At 41.6% G+C, this 26778-nt stretch overlaps 4 protein-coding genes across 8 annotated transcripts in view; all 4 read right to left on the bottom strand.

Annotated features, from left to right (window-relative positions):
* The window catches only part of LOC115620998 (protein timeless homolog), a 108893-nt gene extending 100192 nt beyond the window's left edge, over positions 1-8701 (bottom strand). The window contains exons 1-2 of the mRNA XM_030514518.1: positions 8535-8701; positions 8156-8479 (exon numbers count right to left, since the gene is read on the bottom strand). Of these exons, the coding sequence (XP_030370378.1) occupies positions 8156-8479; positions 8535-8636 (426 nt within the window). The 5' untranslated portion in view covers positions 8637-8701. The remainder of the gene's footprint in view (positions 1-8155; positions 8480-8534) is intronic.
* On the bottom strand, positions 7368-8122 carry LOC115621902. The gene has a single exon (XM_030515732.1). The coding sequence runs from the start codon at positions 8088-8090 to the stop codon at positions 7491-7493; it is 600 nt and encodes a 199-aa protein (XP_030371592.1). The 5' UTR covers positions 8091-8122; the 3' UTR covers positions 7368-7490.
* A 2113-nt stretch (positions 8702-10814) lies between the features above and the next one.
* Positions 10815-12169, bottom strand: LOC115621623. The gene is made up of 2 exons (XM_030515318.1): positions 12135-12169; positions 10815-11279 (listed from the first exon to the last, which is right to left on the bottom strand). Exons 1-2 carry the CDS (start codon positions 12157-12159, stop codon positions 10930-10932), a joined length of 375 nt encoding a protein of 124 aa, XP_030371178.1. The 5' UTR covers positions 12160-12169; the 3' UTR covers positions 10815-10929.
* Positions 12170-23397: 11228 nt separating this feature from the next.
* Positions 23398-26778, bottom strand: part of LOC115620942 (protein single-minded) — a 37135-nt gene continuing 33754 nt past the window's right edge. For 2 of the 5 annotated variants that reach the window (XM_030514457.1, XM_030514458.1), the window contains exons 7-8: positions 25502-25608; positions 23399-25417 (exon numbers count right to left, since the gene is read on the bottom strand). In XM_030514457.1, coding sequence (XP_030370317.1) covers positions 24120-25417; positions 25502-25608 — 1405 coding nt within the window. In that variant the 3' untranslated portion in view covers positions 23399-24119. Of the gene's footprint in view, positions 25418-25501; positions 25609-26778 lie in introns of all 5 variants that reach the window. The other 3 variants (XM_030514455.1, XM_030514454.1, XM_030514453.1) reach the window with 2 other exon arrangements.

Genomic DNA, 26778 nt, shown 5'->3' on the forward strand with positions numbered 1-26778 from the left:
ATACTCTAAGCGTCTGATCCTTCTTTTTGACTACGACGACTCTGCTTGCAACGTGTGATGACGATTTCCGTACAATGCCTTTCTCCAACCATTCTTCGACTTGGAACTTTACAGCTTCGGCTTCTTTGACAGACAGACGACTTGGTGAGTGGCAAAACGGTTTCAGTACTCCATCGGGAATAATCTTCAGCTCGATTGGGCTCTGTAACTGGGCTGCAGGCGGCTGACAACTGTTCTTGATCAACTGCTCGACGACTTTTTGAAACTGCGGAGGGGCTGAAACGACACAAGACTCTTCAAAAACACTGTAAACATCTAGCGGATATTCATCTGTGGATTTCTGTTCGGCTTGCAACTGTTCAAAAGAATAGCCATTGCTATCGGCAGAGAACTTGAACTTTTTAAGGAAGTCGTGTCCCAACAGCGCATTACAATCCATCCTGTGACTTGGTACGACCAAAAACTTCTGCTCTGTACACAACTGGTCTACTTCGACCTTGGCAAGAAAGCATCCAACTGGCTTCGTGCTGGCATTACCCAATCCGCGCAACGTAGAATAACTTTTCAGCATCTCGACATCGTTTAAATATTTCAGTATACGTTCGTTCAAAATTGTAACATCCGATCCTGTATCAACTAGGCATGCAACACTAGCCCCGTTGATAACAATTGTTTTTAAGCGACTTTGATCTGCAATAACTCGCACTTTCTCGACTTTTTTCTTGCAGTCCCGCGCTATATGTCCGCTTTCACTGCAATTGAAGCACTTTGTATCCGCTGTACACTCTCTTCTTTTGTGGTCTGGTGAGCCACAATTAAAACAGAACTCTTTTCTTTTGTCACTATTGTATGGTTTACCAGTTGCAATAGTTGTATTTTTCTCGGTGCGTTTTTTCTCTTGCTCATGAACTAGTTCGTAAATTGCGTACTCCTCTTTGAGCGACTTATACGACTTACATCGATACATGGCACATTTAAATTCATTCTTTATATTGAGGCCATTAACTATGTGGCGTAAAACGGCTGCCTCTTCTACATCTCCTACACTTGCCAACTTTTTCATATGCAAAATGTATTCATGAAAGGACTCAGACTTTTTCTTTTTTCGGTCACTCAACAGCTGGTGAATATCGGCGCTGTTCAAAGAACATTCAAACTCATCGATTAGCTTTTGTTTAAGCTCTTTAAAATCACTCACACACTCTGACTCCAAGAACAATCTGGCAGCTCCCGACATTTTTCCCCTCGCTTGTACATATTTTTGCTTGTCCGACAATTCGTAAGCATCAGCATTGCGCTCAAATATTTCAAACCATTTTACAGGTGGCACCGAATAACCGTCGAAATCGCTTAAAATTTTTTCAAAATTATCGGCCGTTATTTTGATTTGGTTTTCTTTGCGTTCATCCACTTCCACTTTTAATGCCAGCAACTGTATAAGCTGCTGCATTTGCGCTGTGACGTCACTGTTGCTCTTCATAGCTGTTTCGCTGACTTGCAGAGACATTGTTGCTATTCCCTTTTCTTCGTTTTCTTCTACCGTATCAATGGCGTCGATGTAACTGGTACTTATGTTCCCTTTATGCGGCGTTCGTCTGGTTTTCGGCATTCTCTTCTTCTGTATGTGCAAAATTCCTTACGGTACTTTTGCGTGTGTATCTGTAGAAATTTCTAGACGCGATCACTTGGCCTTGAATACTGCGCTGCTTTTGGCTTGATTGGCTGAATTATTGTAATTGCTTACTTTAACGGCTGCACAACTTCACAACTTTTCGACTTTCAGCAATCTACAATAAATAACCCTCTACGCTCAACTTTTAGCCCGTACAACTTTTCACACAGTTTTTCTATCTCCACAATCGAGTCAAACTTCACTGTACATATCCGATTTTACTGCCACTGTTCTTTAACTTTTGCGCACATTGGACCGGTTGAGCCCCCAAATGTAAGATGTTTATTATAAAAGGAATATTATTTAGTATTATAATCCAATGTGGGATACGTTAAATACAACTGATTTAAAGGAATATAGTATGAATTACAAACTACAACGTTGACACACTGCTACGGACGAAACAACTTCTCTTCACGATGTTCTCAGCTCGACCTCTCTCTCACGACTCCACTGCTCTACTGTGTCTCTCCGTGCGGAAAAGGCAGGTTGGCAATACTCTTGTGTGTTGCCACCTTACATATATATTATTCCAACTATGTTCGATTTTGATCATAATGTTACTTTGTACTTTTCCCAAAGAAAATAAATCGAACGAAGCTGTTTATTCACCACGGATTTTTTGTACCTTTCCAAATCGAAATCGGTTGCGACTTGAAACGAAATATATTGGACGAGAAACGCTAAAGTCTGGGCTTATATAGGCAATTGTTGAGTGGTAAGAAAAGAAATATGCTTTCATCTTTTACTTAAGCAGATTTCGTTGCATGTTCTATAAAAATAATTGATATTTTAAAATAATTTAATTGCTTACATCCGAATTTTTCAAATGAGGGGATCTTGGGAGCTCTTCCCCATCATTAGATATATGTAAGAGCATAACGCTTAGCGTTGTAAAAAGCTGATAGAGTGACTAATTAGTTGCGTATACTGCCTTAACCAAAAGAATACTTTAGCTGAGCATTTTGCATAAAGGCTGGCAAATTATTATGAAAATGAAATACAAAAATATTGACTTAATGATAAGTAGCGACTGTGAGTTCCTCGAACATCTAGACAACAGGTACCCTAGCGACCCTGAATTCCTCGGAAAAGGAAAGAAAATAATAACATTTCGCATTGTCAAAACATTTTTTCCTCAAACATATTCCCTGTTTTGCTTTCTTTCCTAACTCGAGCCCAGTGTGCAGTGAGGCAGTCAGTCAAGGCAGTTGGGCATCCAAGCGACAGCACCACAACAAAGTCAAGTTGAAATCAATTTGCGTTCCTCGTGGTCTGTGTGTGTGGTGGGTGGGAGACTGGAAGATGGAGGGGGCTGGTCATAGGAAAAGTTCACTGGCTGCCATTACATTTGGTTCCCGTTCTCCTTCTCCTGGTGCTGCTGCTGCTGCTGCTACTGCTGCAAGCTTAAAAATAAATACAACTAATGCGGCTTTTGTGCCTACAAGCCAGCTGCGACTCCTACAAGGCCAGGACACGGACACCAGTAGGAGTCGGAGTGGGAGTAGGAGTAGGAGTAGCCGCCACATACATGATGGCAGAGCAACGACTCAAAGGCAAAGTTAATAATGACTTCCGCTTTGGTTTCCCTACGCAGCAGCAGCGGCAACAACAACAGAAACATAAACGAGGAGCTGATGCTGCCTCTGCTGCTCATTCAAAACCGAAAGTTGCCAGCAGCCGTGGCTGTAGCCGCAGTCGCAGCCGCAGCCCCACATCCCCACAGCCACCCCTAGCCCCTACCCGCTCACCCCTCGCGTGTCCACTTGCTTGCTCGCTGTGCATACATCAAAGCGTTTAAGTCGCAAGCGCCAAATAAAGAATCTAAAGCATAAAAAGTCAGAACAGCCCCACCAAGTAGCGGCGGCAAAATCCTCCTGCACATTCATTACCAACAAGAACAACAGCAACAACATCAGCATCAGAATCAGCATCTATAGTATAACAAAAACGACAACAACAAGATAGACAGCGCTCATATAGAAATTCGTTCGCATTCGTTCAGCTAAAAATAAAAAATATATACTACGTACAAGTATAGAATATATATATAAAAAAAAACGCGGAGTAAAAAACGTTACTTAAAAAGGAAAAAATCATGGAAATGTAAAGAAATCCTATGCGACTCGGCAACGCCATGAAAATCCTTTGGAATTGCTCCCCGGAGTGTTATGAATGTCGATTCAATCGGCTTTAAATGAATTTATTTCACTGTGTGTATAGCGACGATGCGTGGGAACAGCGGAGCGCTGGAGGGGTCGGCGGGAGTGGTCGGCGGAAGAGGTGGGGTGTCGCCAGCATTGGGCCTGTGGGGTATGGAAAATGGGAGTTGCGAGCGCGCGTTTTCCCCGTATGCTGTTTGCGCTATGCCGGCAAGTGTTTACATAATTGTTTGCGCTCCGCAAATTCCTTTTTGGTTTAAAATTTATATATACATGCTATACTAAATATCTGTACCTATACATATACCTGTGTGTCTGGGATAATCATTTACAAATATCAACTGTCAGTGAAAAGTGAGCAGCCGAGCTCTGAAACTGTTCTGCATAATGCGCAGCTTATTGAATTTAATGTGACTGCACGCTTTCAAAACTAAATAAAGACATTAATTCGCATTTTCAAATCCCCATTCATGTTCATTTTTGCAATACTTACATGTTTGAACATGTTTCTCTAAAAAAAATTCCTGATTTTTTCATGTCAGTGCCTCTGAGTGTAGTTAAGAATTGTTCTAATACACAAGTATATGAAGGCAAACAAGTCCTTAAGAAGACTCCAATCCAATATTATTTTTATTAGAAATCTAAATTGACGAAACAAGCATTTTAAGAGCACAAATGAAATAAGTAGAATAGCGAAGAAGAATGAGATTAAACTTATAAACAAAACTGAATTACACAGCACTCCAGTTGTTCAATGGAAACACACTATAAGTCTGGAATAGTTTGCAAAGTTCGACGAATTAAGAGGGAGAGTTTCAGATTTCTATATATTTTATCAGTATTGCTAATTTTGTACACAAGTTGAAGTCACATTTTAATAGACCTCTACCCTACCCCTACCCTAAGCAATGCCTCAAATAAAAACTAAATTATGTTGTCATAACAGAAAATCAAAACTGGTCACCTTTTTGCCTCTTATATACCCTAATAGAATATTAAAAATACATCCAAATATAAGTATATATTATGAGCATACATATTTATTATATATTTGAACGCATACTATTCAAAGTCAATATACCCGCCCAGTCCCAGTCCCAGTCCCGTATCATGCCCACATACAGCCCGAAAAAACAAAACAGAAATAGAGTCGATAATACACGTGTAACATGAAACGATTTGGGAATTTTCATTTCATCGCCCCTTCACAGTTTTCATCGCCGCTTAGGCGATGCACCTGTCTACATTTCTAGCCCTAGGCCACTATGTAGTACTTGTATGTACCGTTTCTGTAAATTTGTGTATGCAACCACATGAGTTTATCCACATTTTTTTGAGCCTGTGAGCAAAAGTAAACAAGAAAAATGCCACTCTCTGGCATGCCGAAGAATACATACGCTTACTAACAATATTTTCGATTCATTTTGTGATTCAAAGTATTTGTGACGCCACAGAAATTTGAACTTGGCGACTCATATCCCTAGGAGTGTCTTCAAGAAAAGTCTGATATTCTGAATCGTTAAATCAATTCCAATACCTATTGTGAAAACGTTACATGATTTAAAAAAATAAAAGATGACAAACCGTCTGCTTGAAAAACAATTGCTGGGACTGTTCAAAAGCGCCTGTTTGGAGAATTGTACTTAGGTTTGAGCGATCCGTTGAAAGACTGACTCCCGAGCTATACTTAGATATGTCTTCATTCTAATTATATTTAACTCGGATGTCTCATGAGAATTTCGGGTCTTCAATACTGAAGGTTAAGAATTCCATTCGAAGCAATTCTCTGACCAAAACGTTAGTAAATTTGTAAGAGTATCAAAATTAAGCTGGCGAATGAATTTTTTTCTAAAACGCAAACATTTGCCATGTTCTGTGCTTGTATTGTTCGTCCCCCACAAATTATTTCCATTGTCGAGGATGTTGTTGTTGCTTTTGTTTGTGCTGTTGTGGTTTTGCCTACTCCCGCAAACGTGTGTGGCATTGGCAGTTTGTTGACGCGTCAGCAGGATACGACGGTTGATTTGAAGGTGCGGTGCCTTGTAGCCATTCCTAGTCTCTTCTATTTTTTTGACACTTCTCGTGGGTGTTTATTAAATCGAGTTGTTGCGGTCTCAGTCTCAGTATGAAGCGGTGGGGGCTAAACTTTGCGGTGTCATTTTGATGTTGTTTGACTTGTTCTTAAATGGAATTCTTTCACCTAAATATGTATTTGAAACACGTTACCACCGCGCAATTCATTAAAGGGACACAAAAGAAACGACTGTCTAGGCAAAGAGCTGGGCAAGAGTCACGGAGGATAGCTGCCATCTAAGGACGAGGTCTGCTAAATTTCAGATTAACTAAAACTTTTTGCAAATTAAGCGCTTGAAAAGTTCAAGGGTTGTAAGTGGGGGCACAAAAATATGAAATAAAAAAATATAAAAAAACTGGCACAGTCAAAGATGGGAGGACAGAGAGATGGACGAGAGAGATAGTATATGAAGTTCAAATTAGTTATGAAACGTACAAAGCGTAAAAGGTCTGTTGGAAAATAGCGAGCATAATCAAAGGCGAAGCCAGCAGAAACAAACCGAGAGCTAAGCAAAACAGTTTCCCCGCACACTGGTCTCCACAGCAAAGCTTGAAGACTTAATATAAAGAATTTTTTGCTTGAAGCACCTAAAGAAATTGTAAGAGGTTATATATGTATACATTTCCCATTTGGTTTTCTTTCACGTCAAACATATCGGACGCCAAAAGGAACTCTTAAACTCCGGTAATTAAAGAAAGTTTGCTAAGGAATTGATGCTTTACAGTGCCTTGACTTGAGCCTTGTCCTGCTAAGTGTAATTTCGCCAAAAGTCAAGACTGTTTATGAGCGTGTTTTTTTTAAGGAAGGATCCTTTTCGGTTAACGATGTTTTGGACATTTTGTTTTTGTATGTTTCCTTCCAGCATCGTTTTCTAGCAGCCATATGTGGTTAAAACTAACTGATAGGCATGAAAGTCTTTTTGACGTCTAGATTGAGGGCTTTAGTGGCACAGGATCCGCTCTAATTTCAACACCTTTGTAAATATATCAATAAATTATTTTAGGTTTGAAATAGAGTAATGAATAGATTAATATTGCTCTTTGAATATTGACTGAACTATTGAAATGAGACAAAAAACACGAAGGAGACTCATATTCTCACGCTCGGCTGCTCTCATGCTCTTAACACTCTTCTGGATTTAATGGTTTTCTTTAAATACGATGAGCCAAATAGTTGTTTTTAAGGACTTTCAAGCTCAAACAAAATTGAGTGCTTCATTTTTCCCAAAAGTGTTCGCAACGATAATTGACTCTGAGCCACTGTGCGTCGAGTAAAATGAAAAAAGCATTTTTAAGTTGACTGCTGGCAGCTGCACCATTAAAACTTTTGAGCGGCAATGGCAGCAGCGACGGCCATTAATATAAAGATTACAAAATAGTTGGACAAACAAACTTGCGATGCCAGGCAATAAAAAGCAACATGGGGGGGCCAGCCGGAAACCAATTTTAAAGATGGCTAATTAACGCTACACTTCGCATATAATGCCGAAAGCAACGGCCAAAAATCTATTTAACATCAGATCAATACATACGGAACAAAAATATCACACAAACTGGCTAAACGAGCGCAAAATTTTGAATTTCTATTCTCGAACGCCCATGCTGAGGGACATGGCGAACATGAAAACGAGAATTACCAAGGTGAAGACTCGTTGGTTTATCTGCGGTTCGAGAAACCAACGCCTGACCGGACGCCTGGATACCTGGCGCAACAACTCCTGCGGCAACGGCCGAATCCGAGGCATCAGCTCAGGCGGATACTCCACATAGCCCGTAATAAACATTCCCGCCTCTGGCAGTACGAGCATCTCCTTGTTATACTCAGAGGTGTTGAAGATCAGCTTGCGGGTCTGTGCCAGCGATCTGGCGCTTGAATACGGCGCCGTCAGCATCAGTCTGTTGTGGCGCACCATGATCAGCGTATTCTCGCCGATCTGCGACATACAATACGGGCACTTGCAATCGTCGCCCTGCATGCGCAGCCAATGCTGAATGCACTTGCCGCAGAAGTGATGGCCGCAGAAGCTAACGCGCGGATTGCGCGCAGTCCGCATGCAGACCAAGCACATGAAGTAGGAGCTGATCTGAGAAGCGTTCGCCGGCTTCGGTACGGATTCCTCAATGCAACTGTCGCAGCTGTCGCTGCTGCTGCGCGTGGCAAGAGTTTCGTCAGGCATATTCATTTTGTTTTTGTTTTCTTCAATGCTTAAGTAATTTACATATCAACTAGATCGATTGGTGTACTCACTATTTCCAAGGCCTGCTTGAGTTTATTGAACAACGCAATCCAGATTTTGTCCCTGGCAAAGGCGGCTTTGTAGCCCTGCAGTATGTCTATAAGCTCCAGATACACTTTCCGTCCATGATTGTCCTTGGGTGGACCGTCGCGATAGAGCAGCAACGTAGGATTGGTCAGAATGACCAGCAGACGGATGAGCAGGTCTGCGAACTCTTCCTGCTCCACATAATCGGGCAGCATGTACACGAGATCCGTTTGCAGCACCTTGGCGCGGCCCAAGTGGCGACGATACTCATGATTGTCCAGATCCCGACGCAAAATCCAAATCAAATGCTGCAACACAACACCTTAATACCACAATACACAATTGTTTTCAATTCTTATTTACCTTTAAACCTTCGGCGGCATCGGGCTCCGCCTGATACCGCTGGCCATCGCTGTAACCTAACGCGGCACAAGTGGCATCAATGTCCGCCAACAAAACCGACATGTTAGTCAACTAAAATACACAAATAAACACAATTCGATTTTGCACAAAGTACACAAATAAACACAATTCGATTTTGCACAAAGTACACAATCACAATATGAAGAAAGCGCGCCAAAAATCAAGTCAGCTGTTCGCTGAGTGTTATCTTTAGCGGCACAGTGTTGGGCAACGCAGCTGATGACGGCCGAGTATCAAGTGGTGTGTGTCTTGGCTCTCTGAAGAACCAACTGATTTCAATTTTAAATTGCATTGAAAAGTAACGGCTGATTGAATTGCTCGTTATTGAATTAAATATAAAACAATTAACTAAGAAAATTGGAAATATGACAACTAAAATTGTTTAGATAATAATATTGTAAGTAGGTGAAAATCCCATTCTAGTTGCTTTTACTCGACTCTACCCAGATTCCGATTTCTGTTTAGTTCCATTTTAATTATGAACTCTTAAGTGCCTTATATTAGTCATTAGGTACGTTTTATTAACTTATATGTGCGTATACTGTGTATTATTATTTGTGGGAAGAAGAGCAAAGCTCCTACCTGCGTTAAATAATCCATGTTCGTTGCTTAGCGCTTTTGGTGTCGGCAGGTTTTTAAGTTCAAGAAATTTCAACGTTCGTTTATCAAGAGTCATAGTTCAATCATTTTTATATGAATAGTCACAGATGGCACACAAGTTAACTGTTTTAAAACTAAAACTTGGAAATAAATACATGTAATATATATTCAAATACGCATCCCTGGAATGCAAGAAATTCAAATTAAAGCACAATAAAATATAGTTAACTATTTGAATGCTAGGTAGTTGCATTTTTGTCCACCCGCCCCCCATGTATGTGGGCCGGAGAATTTCATTTAAATGTGCTTCAGCCAGCCACTACTGCTCTCGAATCCTATCTGCGAGCAGAGTACGATAGATTTTCATTTGAAATCGATTAAGTTTGAAACTATTTACTTGCGTGTGCCTCCCACAAAATGCCAGCTGATTGCCTCTGCCTTATTGCACGGCTCCTACTTGTAAGTCTCTCAGGCAGTCAGCCAGCCAGGCAGTCAGGCAGGCAGCCAACCAACCAACCAGTCAGCCAGTCAATCAATGCTAAAGTAGCCCCAATGCAATTCAGCTGAAGCAGCTTCTAGTTGAGCGTAGATACAGATACAGATATAGTATACTCGAAGTTATATGTGGGGTTGTGGCTGTGGATTTCTTTTGGCAAATGCGGAGCAAATCTTTTCACCATTTTCATTAAGCATTCAAGCAGCAAATTGTTCCAATACACCCGTACGTACTCGTATATATGCCATGTGGATTATGTAAATACTTTTGCATAATAATTATCACTCAAGACGTTGCAGCACTTGTGCATTTGTGTACTCATCATCATGGCCATTATGAGCAATGCCACAAGAAGCAAAGTAAAAAAAAAAGAGTCGAAATTAAAAGCAAACATCTGCCTTTAGCTGACGTGTGTGCTTGTGTGTGGCAATATATTTACCTATGATATGGACTTGGACAAATATACTATAATCGTACTACATACTTGTATATGGCTTGTGCAAACTTATCCCACAACTGACGAGCGATTCCTAAGCCCGTGAGCGACACACACTCGTGCAAACAGCTGGCAAGGACCTCATGCACGCCTGAGGGCATTGCAGCATTAAACTTGGTCGGCTCTTTGGCTGCTCAACTGGTCGCCGGCTGCTCCTGCGACTCCCCAAAGAAGTTGAATTTAATTAACTAAGTAAATGCCCAGACATGAGCCTCAACAACAACAAGAGCAAGGCGAGCCTCGAGATGATGAATCTTGAGCCCAACTACTGACAACAGCCACCAGAAGCAATGCTCTGCCACTGACCCTGACCAAATAAGCAGAGCACGTCAAAGTAAGCTGGGGCCTGTTCATAAGTTTGATGTCTGCATCTTTCCTGACCGACCGACTGACTGACTAACTGGACGAGCCTCAGCAGCTCCGTTTGTCATCAACTTGAACACGTTGAAGGGAGACTTGAAGAGGTCGACTGTCAACGCGCCGCTTGGGGCCGACCCCCTACTGTGGGCCCGTCGCTATGCAAACCTGATTATAATGTGTCAAATCCATTATGTGCTGTCTGGCTTTTAGGCGCAAACAGCACAAATTTTCAGAACTTTTACTCAGACATTGTATATGTACGAGCAAGTACAGTGGGGCAGACGCGAAGGCGGCACAAAGTTAATTATAATTTCGTGTTGAAACAAACTCTACGTGCTCTGGACGCAATTAAATGAAATAGCCAATGCCTGAGACTGGCAAACTTATGAATACAACTCCGCCTTTTGTGGTTCCTGGAAGTTGCGCTGATTCTTCACCAACCAGCCGTTCTCCACAAAATCAAATGGATACTCCCTGCGGTGCTCCCACACCTCTGGAATGGCTGGATGGTCCTGATACACCCAGAAGCAACAATATCTGTCCACCTTGCGGCTATCCAGTGTGTGATTAAGTGCGGCCTCCACCAGCTCCTTCCTAATTTTCTTCGTCTGGCGAGTGCGACCAACCGTGTAAAGTTGCACAGGACCTGGCAAAAAGCGGCCCGCGGTTGTCACTTCTACGGCATCCTCGAAGTCGTCGATGCTGCCCCAAGTGGTGCGTCCCAACAGCAATGCTGAAATGTATTTAAATGTATCTAATTGTTCTCAATTCCACTACAACAGCTTAAAGTCGCAAGAAGGGCCATCCTGACTTTGGATTCATTTATATTCGATGCGGCAATTTCAGAGTCTGGGAAAAAGTCTAAAGTCTAAATCTAAGGCAAGAGGGCTGAGGTTTGCAGGTTGGGTCGACTAACTAACTGCTTTGACATAGAAAAGAAAATTACAATAAGCTTCCTTTTTAGTGCTCTTTAATAAATTCATCGTGAGAATTGCTGGCTTTGTGATTCCCAGAGAGGAAGTTCGCAAATAAAAGAAAGATGCCACAATTCCCGATCGTTAAGTAGACAAAGCCAAAGATTAAAACTATACAACTACACATATTAAAAAGATATTCTTGAATGCTGCTTAAGTGCTAATTCAAAATAATCTTAAATTGAGGGAGAAGAGGGAACGATCGAATAAAGTAGAAAACAAAAATATAGACAGAATACCTTTCTTGTTAATTGTAATAGACCTTTGTTTTTCTAAGTGCATATTTGTAATCGGACCAAGACCCATCCTGGGGACCTCCCCTGGGACTAGCCGGATACTACAACCTCATCATAAATGAAATAAATTAATTGCCAAGATTATTTAAACAATTTAAATAAAAACACTCTGCTAATACAAAAACTAAATGTTTGTAATATCTTCTATCTTCTTCAGTGAATGCTTTATAGAGCTTAAAATAATGCAAATCTTTATAAACAACAAACTGTCGAATCGGACACGGCCTTTCCGAATACTCACCCCTTCTTCTAGAATCTAGATAGTTGTGCTTTCCCTCAGGAAGTTAAGCTAGAAGTTGTGTGTTAGGACTTACTTACCAAACAATAGCGGGGCCAACTTCATTGTCTGGGCTTGCAAACCTCTTGACTCACCAAATGGAACTAAAGTTGGCTTTAATCGGTAGCCCCGACTAGTGCGTTCTGAAATTGCAATTTTATGGCCACGCTGATTGCCGATTCGTCAGGGCGAGCCGTGCTGTTAACCTAGAAAGGGCTAGAAAGGGCTGCCCTGCCACAAAAATAGCTGTGGATGGGCAGCCGGCGAGTTTGCAGTGCAGAAGGGCCGCCTTTGTTTGATTTTTTTTGTAGCCGGCGGCGGCCATTTTGTGATGCCTGCAGTGAGCAAACATGGCGGCCACTGCACTGCCGGCCTGCCGCTATTTGCTCAGCCTTCATCTTGCATTCTGATTGCGTGGCTTAATTGCACAGTGGCCCAAGCGCAAACCACGGCAGATTTGTGTTTGCGCCTAAGGACAGCCAATAACAATCGACAGCAGCAAGGAGCAAAAGTGAAAGCGCGCGGCATAGAAAGCCAAAAAAAAAACACAAAAAAAAAATAGCCAGACTGCGGGCCAGCCACACACGCATATGCCGCATGAGGTTTCCTTTTTCTGCCGAATCGAAAACAAAACAATTTGAAAACAAATACAGCTAGCACCTGAGACCTTTTTTGCCGCCCCGGGCCGCTCCCCGCTCCCCGCTCCACTCCCCCAACCAACCAGTGGCACTCAAACGTGTAAAGCAAAACGTATTGTTGTAAATCAATTTGTGCGAATAAAACAACAACAAGACAAAGGACACAGGACACGGAGAACAATTACATGGACATTTTTCAAGTTGATCAACAAGGCTCGGAACAAGGAGAGGAAGAAATGGAAATAAAAAACTAAAAAAAAGTGAAAATCATAAAACATTGCGACTTGGCAACAAAGACAAATGCGTCGAAAGATGAAAGGGAAAGCGGCCACAGAACAAGATCGGGCAAAGGCCCCATAACGCCAACGCCAGCATCGACACCAACAACAACACCAACAACAAGAAGAAGAATAACAACAACAACAGCAACGCCTACGTCTCAAGCGAATCAAAGAGAAATTGCAAACGACAAGTTAATCTCACTTGAAGCATAACCGGAAGCCATTTTATGAGCCAATGGGCAATGGACAATGAAGCTGCCGAGCTGCTGAGCAGCCAAGGAGCCAAGGAGCCAGTGGTGCGCCCACTTGGCTGCTTATTTACAATGCGAATATAAAGGACATTACGGCCGTGGGGTTCTGTATCAATCCAGCCCCTCCTCCCTTCCATGTCCTGTTGCTCGGCTGTCCATTGCCGGCTAGCCCTCACATTTGCGCACAAAGTACAACTTAAATAAAACAATTTACTCTACACATTTTTCGTTTCGTTTTGCCAAAGCGAATTAAAGTTCAATAAAAAGCTACAGGAAAAAGTTTTCTTGCAACCATACTCGCACTTGCCGCATTCCCCATTCCTGCTGCTTCTGCGGCTTGTAAGCGCCTTTATCTGCCCGCAGCTGTAGCCCCGACCTGCTTTTGCCTTTGTTTCTTGGAAATTTTCATTTTTCGTCTTTTACGCCAGCGTTTTTCATGATGTTTGCACATTCGCTCGACCCTGCTCGCCGCCGCTCCTGCCGCTCCTGCTGCTGCTGCTGCTGTTTCTGATTTTTTGAGTTACAAAGCCAAAATCTCAGAAAGGCAGAGAACAGCGGCAGCAGTGGGAACGAAAACAGAAATACCTTTTGCATGCTTCATTGGCATTGGCTTTCTGCTGAGTGAACATCAAATGGGATTTGTCTGGCAACACACACACACACACTCAGTGGGGCAGAGCGGCAGGACACATGTGCTTTGGGGCTGCTTGGACATATGTTGCGCCATCGCTTGAATGCTGCGTAACAGCTCAATGGCGTGTTAAGCACACACACACACACACTGTTACACACACACACACACACTGTTACACACACACACACTCTATAAAGCTGTTTATGTGCCAAGCATTCAATAACTACGCACATAAAGCGCATTGTTTGGAGGCCAAGAAGGTGTCGGCCAAGTGCGTGTGAAAATCTTGCCACCTTGCAATTGCACTTAAACAAATTAAAGCAGTGGCCCCAGAACATGGCCAACATCATGTATTCAGATAAAAAGCAAACACCTACATACTTACCAAGATCCCCCTCTCTCTCTCTCTCTCTCTCCCTCTCTCTCTCCCTGTGTAGTTGTGTGTGGGAAAATTGCAGAAATCTAACATTTGACTTGTGTTTTTTGTAGAGAACCGCCAGAGGAGCTGCCAAAGAAACCAAAACTGACAACAGATGTAACAGTAAACATACACACACACACACACACACACACACATATACATAGCAACAGCAATACTTACACACGTCAACAGTGTTTTGTATGTTGGAATATCTTTAAGGCGTCCCCATATGATATTTAGCACCCGAATAGCTGCTCCCCACGCAGAGAGTTGCTTCAACTCATGAAGGAGCACAGTTCCTTTTGAAAAAGGAGTTGGCCTTTTCTACGTAGCAGTTGAGAGCTCCTAATGAGGGTGCTACATTTTACCATTACCGTTTGCTGTCCTGTGAAGATTCATTTCAATCACCTGTTTATGAAGGGACTGTGCTCTCTTATTCCAAAAGTTGGCCCGATCTATTGTCTGGAGCGAAATTATGAGCAAATAAAAAGGCATTGGCTAACTAACTCGTAACAACTACTCAGCACTTTAGTTTCCCTGGAGTGTATTTTATTTAGTTAGCCACTCACCAACTCGGTAGGCGCCTCACACAAAGTCTGACAATGAAATATGAAGAAACTACAAATTCAAGCCAAAAACTAGACAAACCAGAGCTCTGCATCGTGAGAGTATTTATAGTACAATGCCTAGCACACATACTTTGAAATGTGTTCAAATTTCTTGCCAACCAATAAACGCAAACATAAAACACACAGAAGTAGTGTAGTAACTGATTATCCCCCTGGGTGCAGAATGTCTATTTTTAGCTCTTAATTGCTTTCATTTGCAATGCATTTTCAATTTCTGAATTTCATCGATATTTATTATTTATTATTGCGGGCTATTGTCCGGCAAAGCAAATGAGGGTGAGAGACCCCTCTGCGTCACTAGTTGGCCCACAATTTCGCTGAAAAATTGTCAGAAGTTTTTGTATAAGGGAAGCTACTCCCTAAAAGCCCAATTATACACAAATTCTGTAATATTTTATTTTAATAGAAACCAAAGTTGTGAGTTCTTTTTCTATAATAATATTTGTAGTGCAAAGTAAGTAAGTAATATATATATTTATTTGAATATGGGTAAAAAACCAGAATCTTCTGGGTTTCATCATTCATCATTGTTTTATTCTATACAAAAATAAAACTTAATTCCAGTCTTAAGTTGCTCTTTTACTTTTTAAAGATCGCCAAATGCTGTACGTCTGGATGAGTATTTACAAGTATATATTGTTTTTCCAACGTATATTTTTAAACAAACTTAACTAGCTATGGCTATGCCTCAGAAGGCTCTAGCTATTCATTGATTTAAGTTACTATTAATTTAAAAGTGTTCAATTTTTGCTGTTCAAATTTTTTTTTTTTTTAATTTTGTTTCATTTAGTTTCCACAAAAAAAGCTATCTTCTTTAGGCAGTGAGAACATTGGCTAGCTAGGCAAATAATTTGATTAATTATTTGTCGAATTTATCAAGTATGTCTTTAACTTAATGTTACTTCAATAAAGACCGATAGGAATTCTTTTTTTTTACTACAACAGTCTGCTTTTCAAAACCTACTTTTAAAAAATGCTTTAGAAACATGAAAAAAGTTAATCTACTTCTTCGACATTACCTGAAATCTTATGTAAATAATGCCTTTGACTGTTTTCAGCCGTTTTTCATTCGGCGCTTTGATTGATTGTTGGCCACAATATTATAAGTAAGTTAAACTGGAGTTCCATAAAAGACTTCCCTCTTGCGCTTCAATAGACAAAAGCAGCCATCCTCACATCCTCCCTTTTGATGCTCAAAAGTAATCGTCTACAAGCATTTAACATGCATTTATTTCGAGCATTTCTATGGTTACATTTTTGTATTTATCTTGACACAAATTCTTTAGATTAAAAGAAAACTGCTCTCTTTTGCTCTGCAGAGATAATTGAAATGAGAAATAGAAAATATTTTGCTTTTTGCGTAATCATCGCAAATTATTTGTCAAACGAAGCCACACTATAGCTTTGGATTATTTTGGAAAAAAGGAAAAATGATGCACTTTGTAGGCTAGTGTTTGTGTATTTTGTGTGTGTTTGACTCGCGGCAGTGTATCTGTATCTGCGTATCTGTGTATCTGTGTATCTGTGCATCTGCGAGTGCGCCTCGTTTCATTTCTCGTGCCATTTATTTGGTTTTTATGTTTTTTGAGCGTCTGCTTGGCGCATAACTCAAAGTGCTTGAGCTTTCGATACCGTGCAGATAATAATGCTGAAAGTGTCGCTAAAGCGTGGGGCGCCTTGGCGGATACCTTTTAGCCGATTTTGTTGTTGTTGTTGCTGTTGTTGCTGCCACTGCTGTTGTTAAGGTAAGCAAAACCAAATGCCGCACATATGAGGCAGACAAATATAACATATCGAAAAATGATTTTCATTTTCATTTCGCTGCGTTCGAGAGAAGAGAAAAGAAAAGAAAAGAAAAAAGGCGGCAAGGAAATCTGTTTCGGCGGCATTGCTGGGGTTGGCTAAGAGATAATGGCCACGGGTATGGGGCTTGGCTGCGTAAGTCATAAAATCGGCACAGCATAAACAACAAGCGTGCTGGCAACAGGAGTGCGAGTGGAGGCTGCGAGGCAGCGCTGCCAGCAATAATGATGTAAAATATATCGCTGAGATTTAAACGACTTTTCGTGCGCGCATATTTTTTGTCGCTTGCAGACAAAGTCTGTGCCAGTGCTGATAAAAAAATCAGCGTGCAAAAAAGCTAGAAAGAAGAGCAAAAATAAAAAATAAACTGCCAGCAGTGGAGGAAAGTGCTGATGTTGTTGTTGTTGTTATTGTTGCTGCTGGCAGCGTGGGCGCCCGTCACTTCAAAGTGACAAACAAATGTATAAAATTCACGCACACACACACACACACACAAATACACGCGCGCTCTTGCAATATTATTCAATTTATTCTAATAGCCGCGCTTAAGTTCGGTTCGCGCACACATGGCGTATGCGCAACGCTCGAACAATTTAGCAGCAACAGCTTTTGGCTTTAGCTTGGCTTTCGCTTTGGCTTTGGCTTTGGCTTAGCATTCACTGCCGCACTTAATGGCTAAAGTGTATTGATGATGTCGACATTCAGCTTTCGCCCCCTTCCCCCGCCTATCGGGCTGGGTCTGAGCGCATTTCAACTTCAATGACGCGCAATTTTATGCGCTGAGTCTTTTACATAAATTTGCAAAACGTTTATGTCTGCCCCGAAGGCAGGAAAGGATTTGGAAAGCCCTCGTCTTCTTGTATTGGCTTTTAGCTCCTAAAACACTCGCCAACTGACTAACTGACTAACTGACTCTCCCAGTGAGTGACTGACGAAGTGGAGTGCGTAAAAAAGTTAATACGCCCCACCACCATCTCGCAGAATCCCTTTTTATGTGCATTTATGACAATTTAATGCCACAATTTGGCCAGCAAGGGGGAAACAGCACAGCACATTTTTCTTTATGCAGATCAATGCGAATTTATTGAAATTGTTGTTGTTCAAAATACACGCATGCCAATCGCTTTATGCGCCATAAATCTCGGCAGTGATTTCGCAGCGCGCATATAAAATCAAATGAAATTTGTTAATACTATTTAACAAGCTGTAGATAAATCTCACATTCCATTACCGTGTTTTTAAGCAGCATTATTTGCACTCAAATTACTGATCTCATTGATTCTGAACTCAAACAAAGAAGACATTTTTTAATGACATTTTGTGTGAAAATGGCAAACAAAGAGGTGTTGCTTGAAATGCAATCAAACGAACGCCTTAAAACAATATATTTATTAATTACTTATTATTGTGGAAGCCATGCGTGGTATTAAGCGTTAATTTAATTTAAAATACACGAGTGTTCTATCAAATTTATCCTTTATAGGTATCTCCGGGGAAATCTCTGACCACTTACTGCTATCAGTCGGGGCAGTCGGGCTTGCCGGACTGGCTTTCAAATTTTCCCCCACCGGGTTGGAGATTTCCCTTTCACTCTTTCTCTTTATGCTTAATTAGCTCTTAAAAAGAATTACTTTTCCTTCTGTAATTACTATTTTTTTAGCCTATCAGGTGTATAATGTCTCTGACCACATATGGCTGAGATTCGGGGCATAGCTGGCAAATAAAACTCCCTCAAAGGGTCGGAGGCATTAGTAGACGTTATTGTATATTTTTTTCTTAGGCTTTCTTATCTTTTAAGTTGAAATTATAACATTGTATTATTACATATCTTTTTTATTTGTTGATTTACTAAATAAATAAAATAAAATCGAAGCCAATTATTAAATATATTTATGGTGCATGAATAAAATAAGATCAGATGGGACACTAAGTTAAATAAAGGCTGGAGGGAATGTTCGGAATGTCGAGAAATTCGGAATAAACTGCCCATACCATGTGGTCATCCCTAACAGGCATAAAGACGCATCTCCGACACCATAAAGTACATATATTCTTAATCAACATGACGAGACCTTGTATTTGCTTTGAATAAAAGGCCCCCAGCTTTGACTTTTGACCTTTCTGTGGCCGGTATAAAAAAGTCATTGACAAAATAGTTCTCCTTTTTCACAACATATGGTGGCTCTTCAGTTAACCATGAGCGGTTTGAAACAAAACTATAAATACAATTAAAACGGCGAACATTCTTTTTATACCATCGAACAATAAATCCCTAACATTATTTATGCCATCACGAATTCATACTTTCCGTCTGCCGTAAATGTTAAACTCATTTGAAAAATATAAAACGGACAAACGATGACATTTTAGTTCTTAATTGATGGACACCTGTCATCAACTTTTTAAATAGAAACACCTTTTGCCATTTTGAGCAAAGTTTTTGACGAATTCTCGCAGTCAAATAATAAAATCAGCATGTGACAGAATTTGTTTTGGACATTTGATTTATGCAACATGGATGAATTAGCTTTTTCTATTTTGGAAATAGAGTGCTGGGATGAAACGTGCAGGGTATGCCCTTTACTAAAAAGTTTAAGGGTAAATGATTTTTGTGGATGGAACTCTGAAGCAATTGGTGAGTTCTCCTCTTTAGCAAAATACTTATATAATATTATAAGCTGCCAGTTGCTAAAATATTAAATTACATTTTACTTCCAAAATGTGTCTAATATAAGAGCGAATGATCAAATAGCCTGCCAGATAAGAACATTCCTTCCAAATTTTAGGGAAAGATAGGATAGTGCGAGAACAGTAGAGGTGGGAGTGGAGGGATAAAGTTTTCTTGTAATATACACTGATCCATAAATGGACGAAGGAAACTCTGAAGACAGTTTTATTTTATTTTATTACACTTCTATAAATGTAAGGGAAACTGTTTAAAAATAACATTTATAAACAGATAAGCAATTCAGAATAAACCTCTGGGGGCTTTGGTCAGCCCCAATTCCCCGCAAAAAGTAGTCAGATATGTTAAAAATATATACAAAGAATTTAAAATTAAACAAAAAAGAATTTTTAAATTAAAATAAGGAGAAGGAGAAATTCAATTGGCGAATAAATTGTAAAGATTTGAATGTGGCGTGCTACCTCTGTCAGATTGGGCCCATACTGAATCACTGGCTGTCCGACTGCGTGGCAGGATATCTATTTTAGTGACGCAGCCATTCCAATTACCATTATTCCTTTTTTGTGGGCGACCAACAAAAAACAAATTTATTAAGTGATAAATTTTCGGAACAATGCGCAAAATGTCAAAGAAGGTCAATTGAAAAGCGAAAGGCTGCTAAGCGCCTTTATGCCACACACACACACACACACACACACACACGCACCCACACACATGCAAGCAGACAGTATTTGCCAGTCAGCCAAAATGTGCCATCCACCTGCGTCTTGCATCTTGGCCACGAAAAGGGCGCACAAAACAAAAGCCGCTACAAACAAATTGCTAGAGTTGTGTCTTCCACACACAACTTTTCTTCTTCCGTTAGCTCTGGTTGTGTCTTTTCTCTTGCTTTTCATTTTCTTCGCTTCGCTTCGCTTCGCCCTCTTTTCTATTGCTGCTTGTTTGCCAATTTCTTGCCAATTGCACTTTTCAACTGGCCCCATTTTGTTTTAGAGCTCGGCCAAGCGCTTTAATGGGCCCGTTAGTTTCTCTAGCCCTAAAAAGGTTATTTCCCATCTATCGCCAGTCCGTGGATGGGAGTGTGAGTGCGTCCCTTGGGCCAAATGTGTGTACAGTTCCAGCTGCGTACTCTTGACTTTCCTTGCCAATCCTTGCCCTCCCTGTCCCTTCCTGCCCTTCTATTTGGTCGCCTCAGCCATTCCCATTTAAACATTCATGTAATAGGCTCAAAATTTCCATTTACCAAGCCGCAAGAGCTGCACAAATGTATGCCAACTACAATAAAATGGTAGATGAGGCCAGTTGTGTGCAATGCACCTGCAACGCACCGTCCCATCAGCACACACCAGCACCCTTTAGAGATGGACGACAACTTTGCTTGAACCTCCTCTGCATGCTGTCCTTCTATATAAGGAGTTTTATGCAATGATATCTGACATGGAAGCGTCTTGTCGATGACTTCTTTGCATTCCGTTTGTTCAGGAAAAACCAAATATTAATTATCGTAGAGTTGGACGCCAGGTTCAAATCTACTATACACTGATAGAAAGTTGGCGATTTTAAACTCAAGTCTAAGGTATTTCATTTCATGCGCATTCAGAAAAAGTTACCCCGACCTTGCTTACAAAACATAAATGCCAGCCTGTCTACCTCTTACCTACTTGATCGTTTTAATATACTCTTTTTGGACATCTCACATAAAATACGAATTCTTCAGAAACCAAGATTGATCCAAAAGTTTGAAAAGTTAATGCAGAGCTGCGTTCGTTTCAGAATTAATATTAATATTAGCTGCCAAGGAACTTAAAGGCTGACAAAACTGAAAACATCTACAAAATGCATTCAAATCTCGTGACTCACGACTGTTTATAAATAAATATCGCACACACACACACACACATATGTACACTCACCCACACATTAAATATTGAAAATAGTTACAACCGCAGCAATGGGTCTTGAGTAGCTAAGCCCTTGAAAGCTGTTCCGGACTGTTCGTAGTGCGTTTCGTATTCGTATCATTTAATTTAATTGTAGCTCTCTTTTGGGCGCAGGCACCGGATCCGGAAGCTGCACCGATTCCCATTCGAATGCACAGCAGCTGCTGCCCTGGGAGGTGTCCAAGTACAAGTATGGTGCTCGGTCGGTGCTTGGTACTCGCTTTGCATTCGAATTCTTGACCCAGCCAGCTGGCACGTAAACTCGACACGAATTCTAAATTAAAATACTTTTCACTTGCGTTTTTAAGAACGAAATTAGGTTTGCGTTTCAAACGCTGGATATATGAATGTATTTTCGCAGTGTCTGGCTTCAAATTGCGTAACTTTCGTTATTAAAGTGCATTGCAGTTTTGCTTCTTCACTCTGCTCTGCCTCAGCTCAACCGCAAGGCCAAAAGCCACAGAGCACTCCAATGTACCCACACACACACACACACACACACACACACACACACACACACACACACACACACTCGCACTCGCACAGAAAGAAGCACCCACAAGACTGCGGCCAACTTTGGCTGAAACTTCGATGTGTAGAGCAAACACCGTTGCGTCCATTTTGCACTCTTGCTTTTGTTCATTTTTAATACGAGTATGACGATTCTTTGCTGGCTGGCTAGCTGGCTAGCTGGCTGGCTGGCTGGAAGTTGCGGTTGCAGTTGCACTTAAATTATTGCATTAAGGAAAAGTCCTTGAGTAGCCGCACATTCTTCGACTCTCATAGTCATTTCATTATTTTTCCTCCATCTCTCCTCCCGCTGCCACTTCCTGCTTTTCATGTGCCGAGCAAAATGGCAATTAAATAATTTGCGGTTCAAGTGCTGGCGAGGCGTAAAACTTTTGAATGCTCCAGGACATAAATCAAGGGTGAGCCCAAACACAAACATAAAGTGCAAGCTCAAGTGACACCGCTCGCTCTACTTTCAACAATTGAAAAACGACAATTAACCCGGCCTAGGAAGGGGCCAAGTTAGCGATATCTGCAGATAACACATCTTGGCTGAAAAGCCCACTCGACTGGCAACCAAATGGCAGGCAATAAATCAATGGCGCCTAGACACACACACACCAACTATCAGAACTATCAGATGGGCTCAAATGTTTATTTTGTAGTGAGTCAGTCATAAAGTGTAGAGCTGACCAGGCGGGCAATGGCGGGGGAAAAGCAGTAATGTGAGCAAATGGCATGATACCCGATCCATCGAAGCACCATTTTCGTCAAGCGCCAAAATATTAATCACATCAGGAGTCGGTGACACGCAAACACTGCGATTCTTCCTTAGTTAAGCAAAAAATGCCATTGCGCCACCTTATTATCCTTCCCCTACTCTTTTTCGTCATTTAAAGCTGCGTTGTGGGAAATGCGGCAGTGCATTACAAGTACATTAGTGATATGTTAAAATCAACAACATTTTAAAAAAAAGAATACAAATAAATATAGAAATACGTACCAAAACATTGGCATAACCAAAAAGAAACCGTTTTCTATGTTTTTTTTCCAATTAAAGTTAGCTGCATTTGATTTGGCACCACTTCTACACAATGCTAAACAGGCAACACTTTTTGATACATGTTTCATATCATTCAGCTTTCAGACGAAGCTTTTGTTAAGCTTTTCGGATATTGCTTTATCTGACAATGCATCGATACTCATATCTTTCAGCTTTATTTTGAAACATTTGGTACCATTTGGTAAGCCACTTTGTAGCAAAGACAAGAACCTTATTTAGAATCATTTTCAACTCCCTCTCTACTCACCAGCTGGTAAGAAATGACGGTATCCGTAAATGAAACAATTCGCCACCTATTGCTCAATTTCTTCACACCTGTAGAACGACAACTACAGTTAGAAATGAATGTTTTCAATAGTAATGCAAAACTCTGAATATAATCCACTTTGTCACTAAAACAAGTTGTTCATTTATATTTTTTATTGTTCACCCACATAATAATAATTTGTTTATACAAATTAGAAAAATTACTCATACAATTATCATTAATTTTACATGTACAATTACTGCTTTTATTTGACTTATGAAGATCAATATTCGTATATATAGAGAGGTTGTCGTCGGCGACACTGCCAGCCGTTCTACATTATTTACACATTGCTGCATATACTCGTAGTACTCGTTTGTAAATGTATATGTATTTGTATTTATAGTTCATATGCAAGTAAATACGCGCGTACATAAAGAACCTATGTATCTATGTATATGTATATAGTAAATATTTGTGCACATTGTTATTTATGTATGTATGTATGTATATATGAACAAATACAATGCCTATGCAGGCGCATTGTACAACTATCGCTTATAACTAAAATCCATCAAAGAGTTGGTTTGTTTGTTTGTTTGTTTGCTTTCTTGCTAGCGTGTTCAACAATGAATTTTTCAATTTGTTTAAAAACATAAATAAAATACTCGCACAATAGTAAATAAATAGGTGTGTGCCAACAAATATCGGGCACGGGAGAGACTGAAACGAACATTTTCATTTTTCCGTTGGGTGGCTCAGCCACGTATTACAAAAGAGAACTCGGAGAGCGAGAGAAAAGCATAAAGCATCGATAAATCGATAACATTGCAACAACTTGTGGGCCATCTGGCGAGTGTTTTAGAAACAACACGACAGCGGCAGCAACAACACCATCTCCGCGACTGCTGCTGCTGCTGCTGCTAATGCACAAAATCGTTGGGTATATAGTGTTGCGGCTCCACAATGACGCTGGTGTAGTGGGGCGTGGGAGCGGCGTTCACACTCTTGAAGGTCTCAGCAAAGTCGCTGACCACGCGCTGTTGCTGATGCTGTTGCTGCTGCTGCTGCTGATGCTGCTGTTGCATGCTATACTGTTGCTGCGTCTGGTATTGTTGCTGCTGCTGCGGCGTCAGCGGTTGCATGCGTTGTTGCTGTTGCTGCTGCTGTAAGTGTTGCTGGTCCAGCATGTGTTGTTGCTGCTGTTGCTGCTGCTGCTGCTGATGCTGTGAGCTGTTGTCCGAGAAGTAACTCAACTCAAAGTTGTGACTCAGATCACTGTACGTCGTCTGGGATGGCGAGGTGCCGTTCACAATCGATGCATTGCCCGTCGACAGTTGTCGCTCGCTCTCCGAGCTGCTCGAACAGCTATTCGAGTTGGCTGAGAAGGGGCGTATCATGGACGTGGCCACATCCACAGTCGCGTCATAGTCATAGTAGTAGTGGTTGTTGTTGTTATAGTACAGGGTGCCCGTTGTGGTGTCCGGATATTGCATCTCCGTGGAGTAGACGCCCGACGAGGAGGCGGAGGCGCTTGAGCCGCCGCCCGCACTAGAGGCCGTGCCCCCAGCACTGCTACTCGAACTAACCACGAGATCGTTGAGAGGCGGATAAAGCTGTGTGTAGCTGAGACCGTCGTGCTCCAAGCTGCCTCCATGCTGCAGCTGTTGCTGCTGATGCGCATGTTGCTGCTGCTGTTGTTGTTGCTGTTGCTGATGCCAGGCACCATTGTTGTTGCCACTGTTGCCCTGACTGAGCACCGGAGTGACGGCATTCGGAGCTGGCGGCACCGGCACCGACACCGACACGGGCACTGGCATCTCCGACTCGAAATACGGATCCAGCTTGGGACTGGCGCTGAGCGCCATGCTGCCGGGCGTGCTGGGCGCGGCGGACACTTGTGCGCCGGTGCATGTTGCACTGGACGTGGCAGCAGCGGCGGCGGCGGCGGCGGCAGCGGCTGCTGCTGCTATGGCAGCCGCTTGGGCGGCCTGGGCTGCTGGCGAGATAGGCTCGCGCTTCACCACGCCCGTCTGGATCTCGTTCAGCACTAAGTCTTTGACCTCTCGTTCGCTCAGCACGTAGTTGACGCTCACGATGAACACCTCGCGCGAGGAGCGTGAATTGTGCACCAGCGTGGCGTAGGATTGCACCCAGACCCAGCCGCCGCCCTTGGTCAGGAAGCGATAATATTTGGTGGTAACTTGTCCTTTGTACAGCACTGTGAAGCCAAATAAACAAGAATTAGGGGATTCATTCAACATTCTGCAATGGATTGTATTTTTAGCGCACGCTCCACACTTACAGATTTGATGCGAGCAGCGCATGGCCATTATATCCGCGGCATGGATGTACTGATAAAGCGTCTTCTCGATGAGGTCCTGCGGCTCGTAGCCGGTTAGTTGCGAGACCCTGTGAAATGAACGAACGATGGGAAGGAAAACAAGTTAAGGTTATGTCAACAGTCGTGAAGCGCTTTCCACTGCTTATTTAAACAACAAATGGGCATTGGTGTTATGTACAAGTATAGTACGAGTATTGTGTGCTCTGGCTGGTTTACTTTTGTCAACTTCTATTCAATTATGCAGAAAAAACAGAGCGTGGCGGAGAAGAAAAGGGCTGCTTCTTCCACTCGGGGGTGGCTCTCTAGCGATGTCGGCGACTGCTGCGAGCGACAAAGATGCCAACATCATGAGGGTAATTGAGTGACAATAATGTCAGACAAAGTGGGGTTCGGCTACACAGCCACGCAGCCACACAACCACACAACCACACTACCCACAGAGCCCGCGTAGGCAGGCACTTACAGGCCAGAAGGAAGCGGCCCACTCGCCACCCGCCCAACCACCGCACACAGTCGCCTTTTATTATGGGACACACACAAAGCAAAATCAAGCTCAAGAGGGAAATGATTTGTTTTCCTACCTACTTCTTCTTGTCGCGCCTCATCCTGCATGCATTCATTCCGTTTTTTGTCTTCGGTTGTTTGTAGTCATAAAAACTGACTCAGCCGGGGCATATCCATTCGATGGCTACGAATGTAACACACAATATATACTTGTACGAACTGGACAGACTCTATATCTATCACTATCTATAATAATGATCTGCCTACACTCTTAGGAATTAAATCATATTTAAGCCCAAGGATGCAAATCCTTTAATTTAAAAAGGCTCGAAAAGATAAAGGCTTTTGAAAGAAAAGCTATACTTACAAGTAGAACTCTTGTTTAATGGCATTTTGGATTCAAGAAACATCATACTTTTGGAACTGTACATATTTTCGAATTTCAAATAAAATATATTTATCAAATACACTGAAAATTAAACAACTATCTTTGCACAATGAAATCAAATCGTAGATTTGTGCCATGCCTCCTATGTAGTTTTTAAGCTATATTGTAAGTCATAAATCATTAACTATGTTTAGGGTCAGTTCCCTCTTTGCTTGCCAGTTTTCAAAATACACTTTTATATCAGATAGCAAGAAACGAATCTTCAAAAATATACTCTTTTATAAAGAGATTTCTAGACCCGAATCAAATACTTAAAATATTATTTTTATCAGCATAATCATTCAAG

This window comes from Scaptodrosophila lebanonensis, unplaced genomic scaffold (genome assembly GCF_003285725.1).
Source record: "Scaptodrosophila lebanonensis strain 11010-0011.00,11010-0021.00 unplaced genomic scaffold, SlebRS2 tig00000024-arrow-pilon, whole genome shotgun sequence".
Classification (NCBI taxonomy): Eukaryota; Metazoa; Arthropoda; class Insecta; order Diptera; family Drosophilidae; genus Scaptodrosophila; species Scaptodrosophila lebanonensis.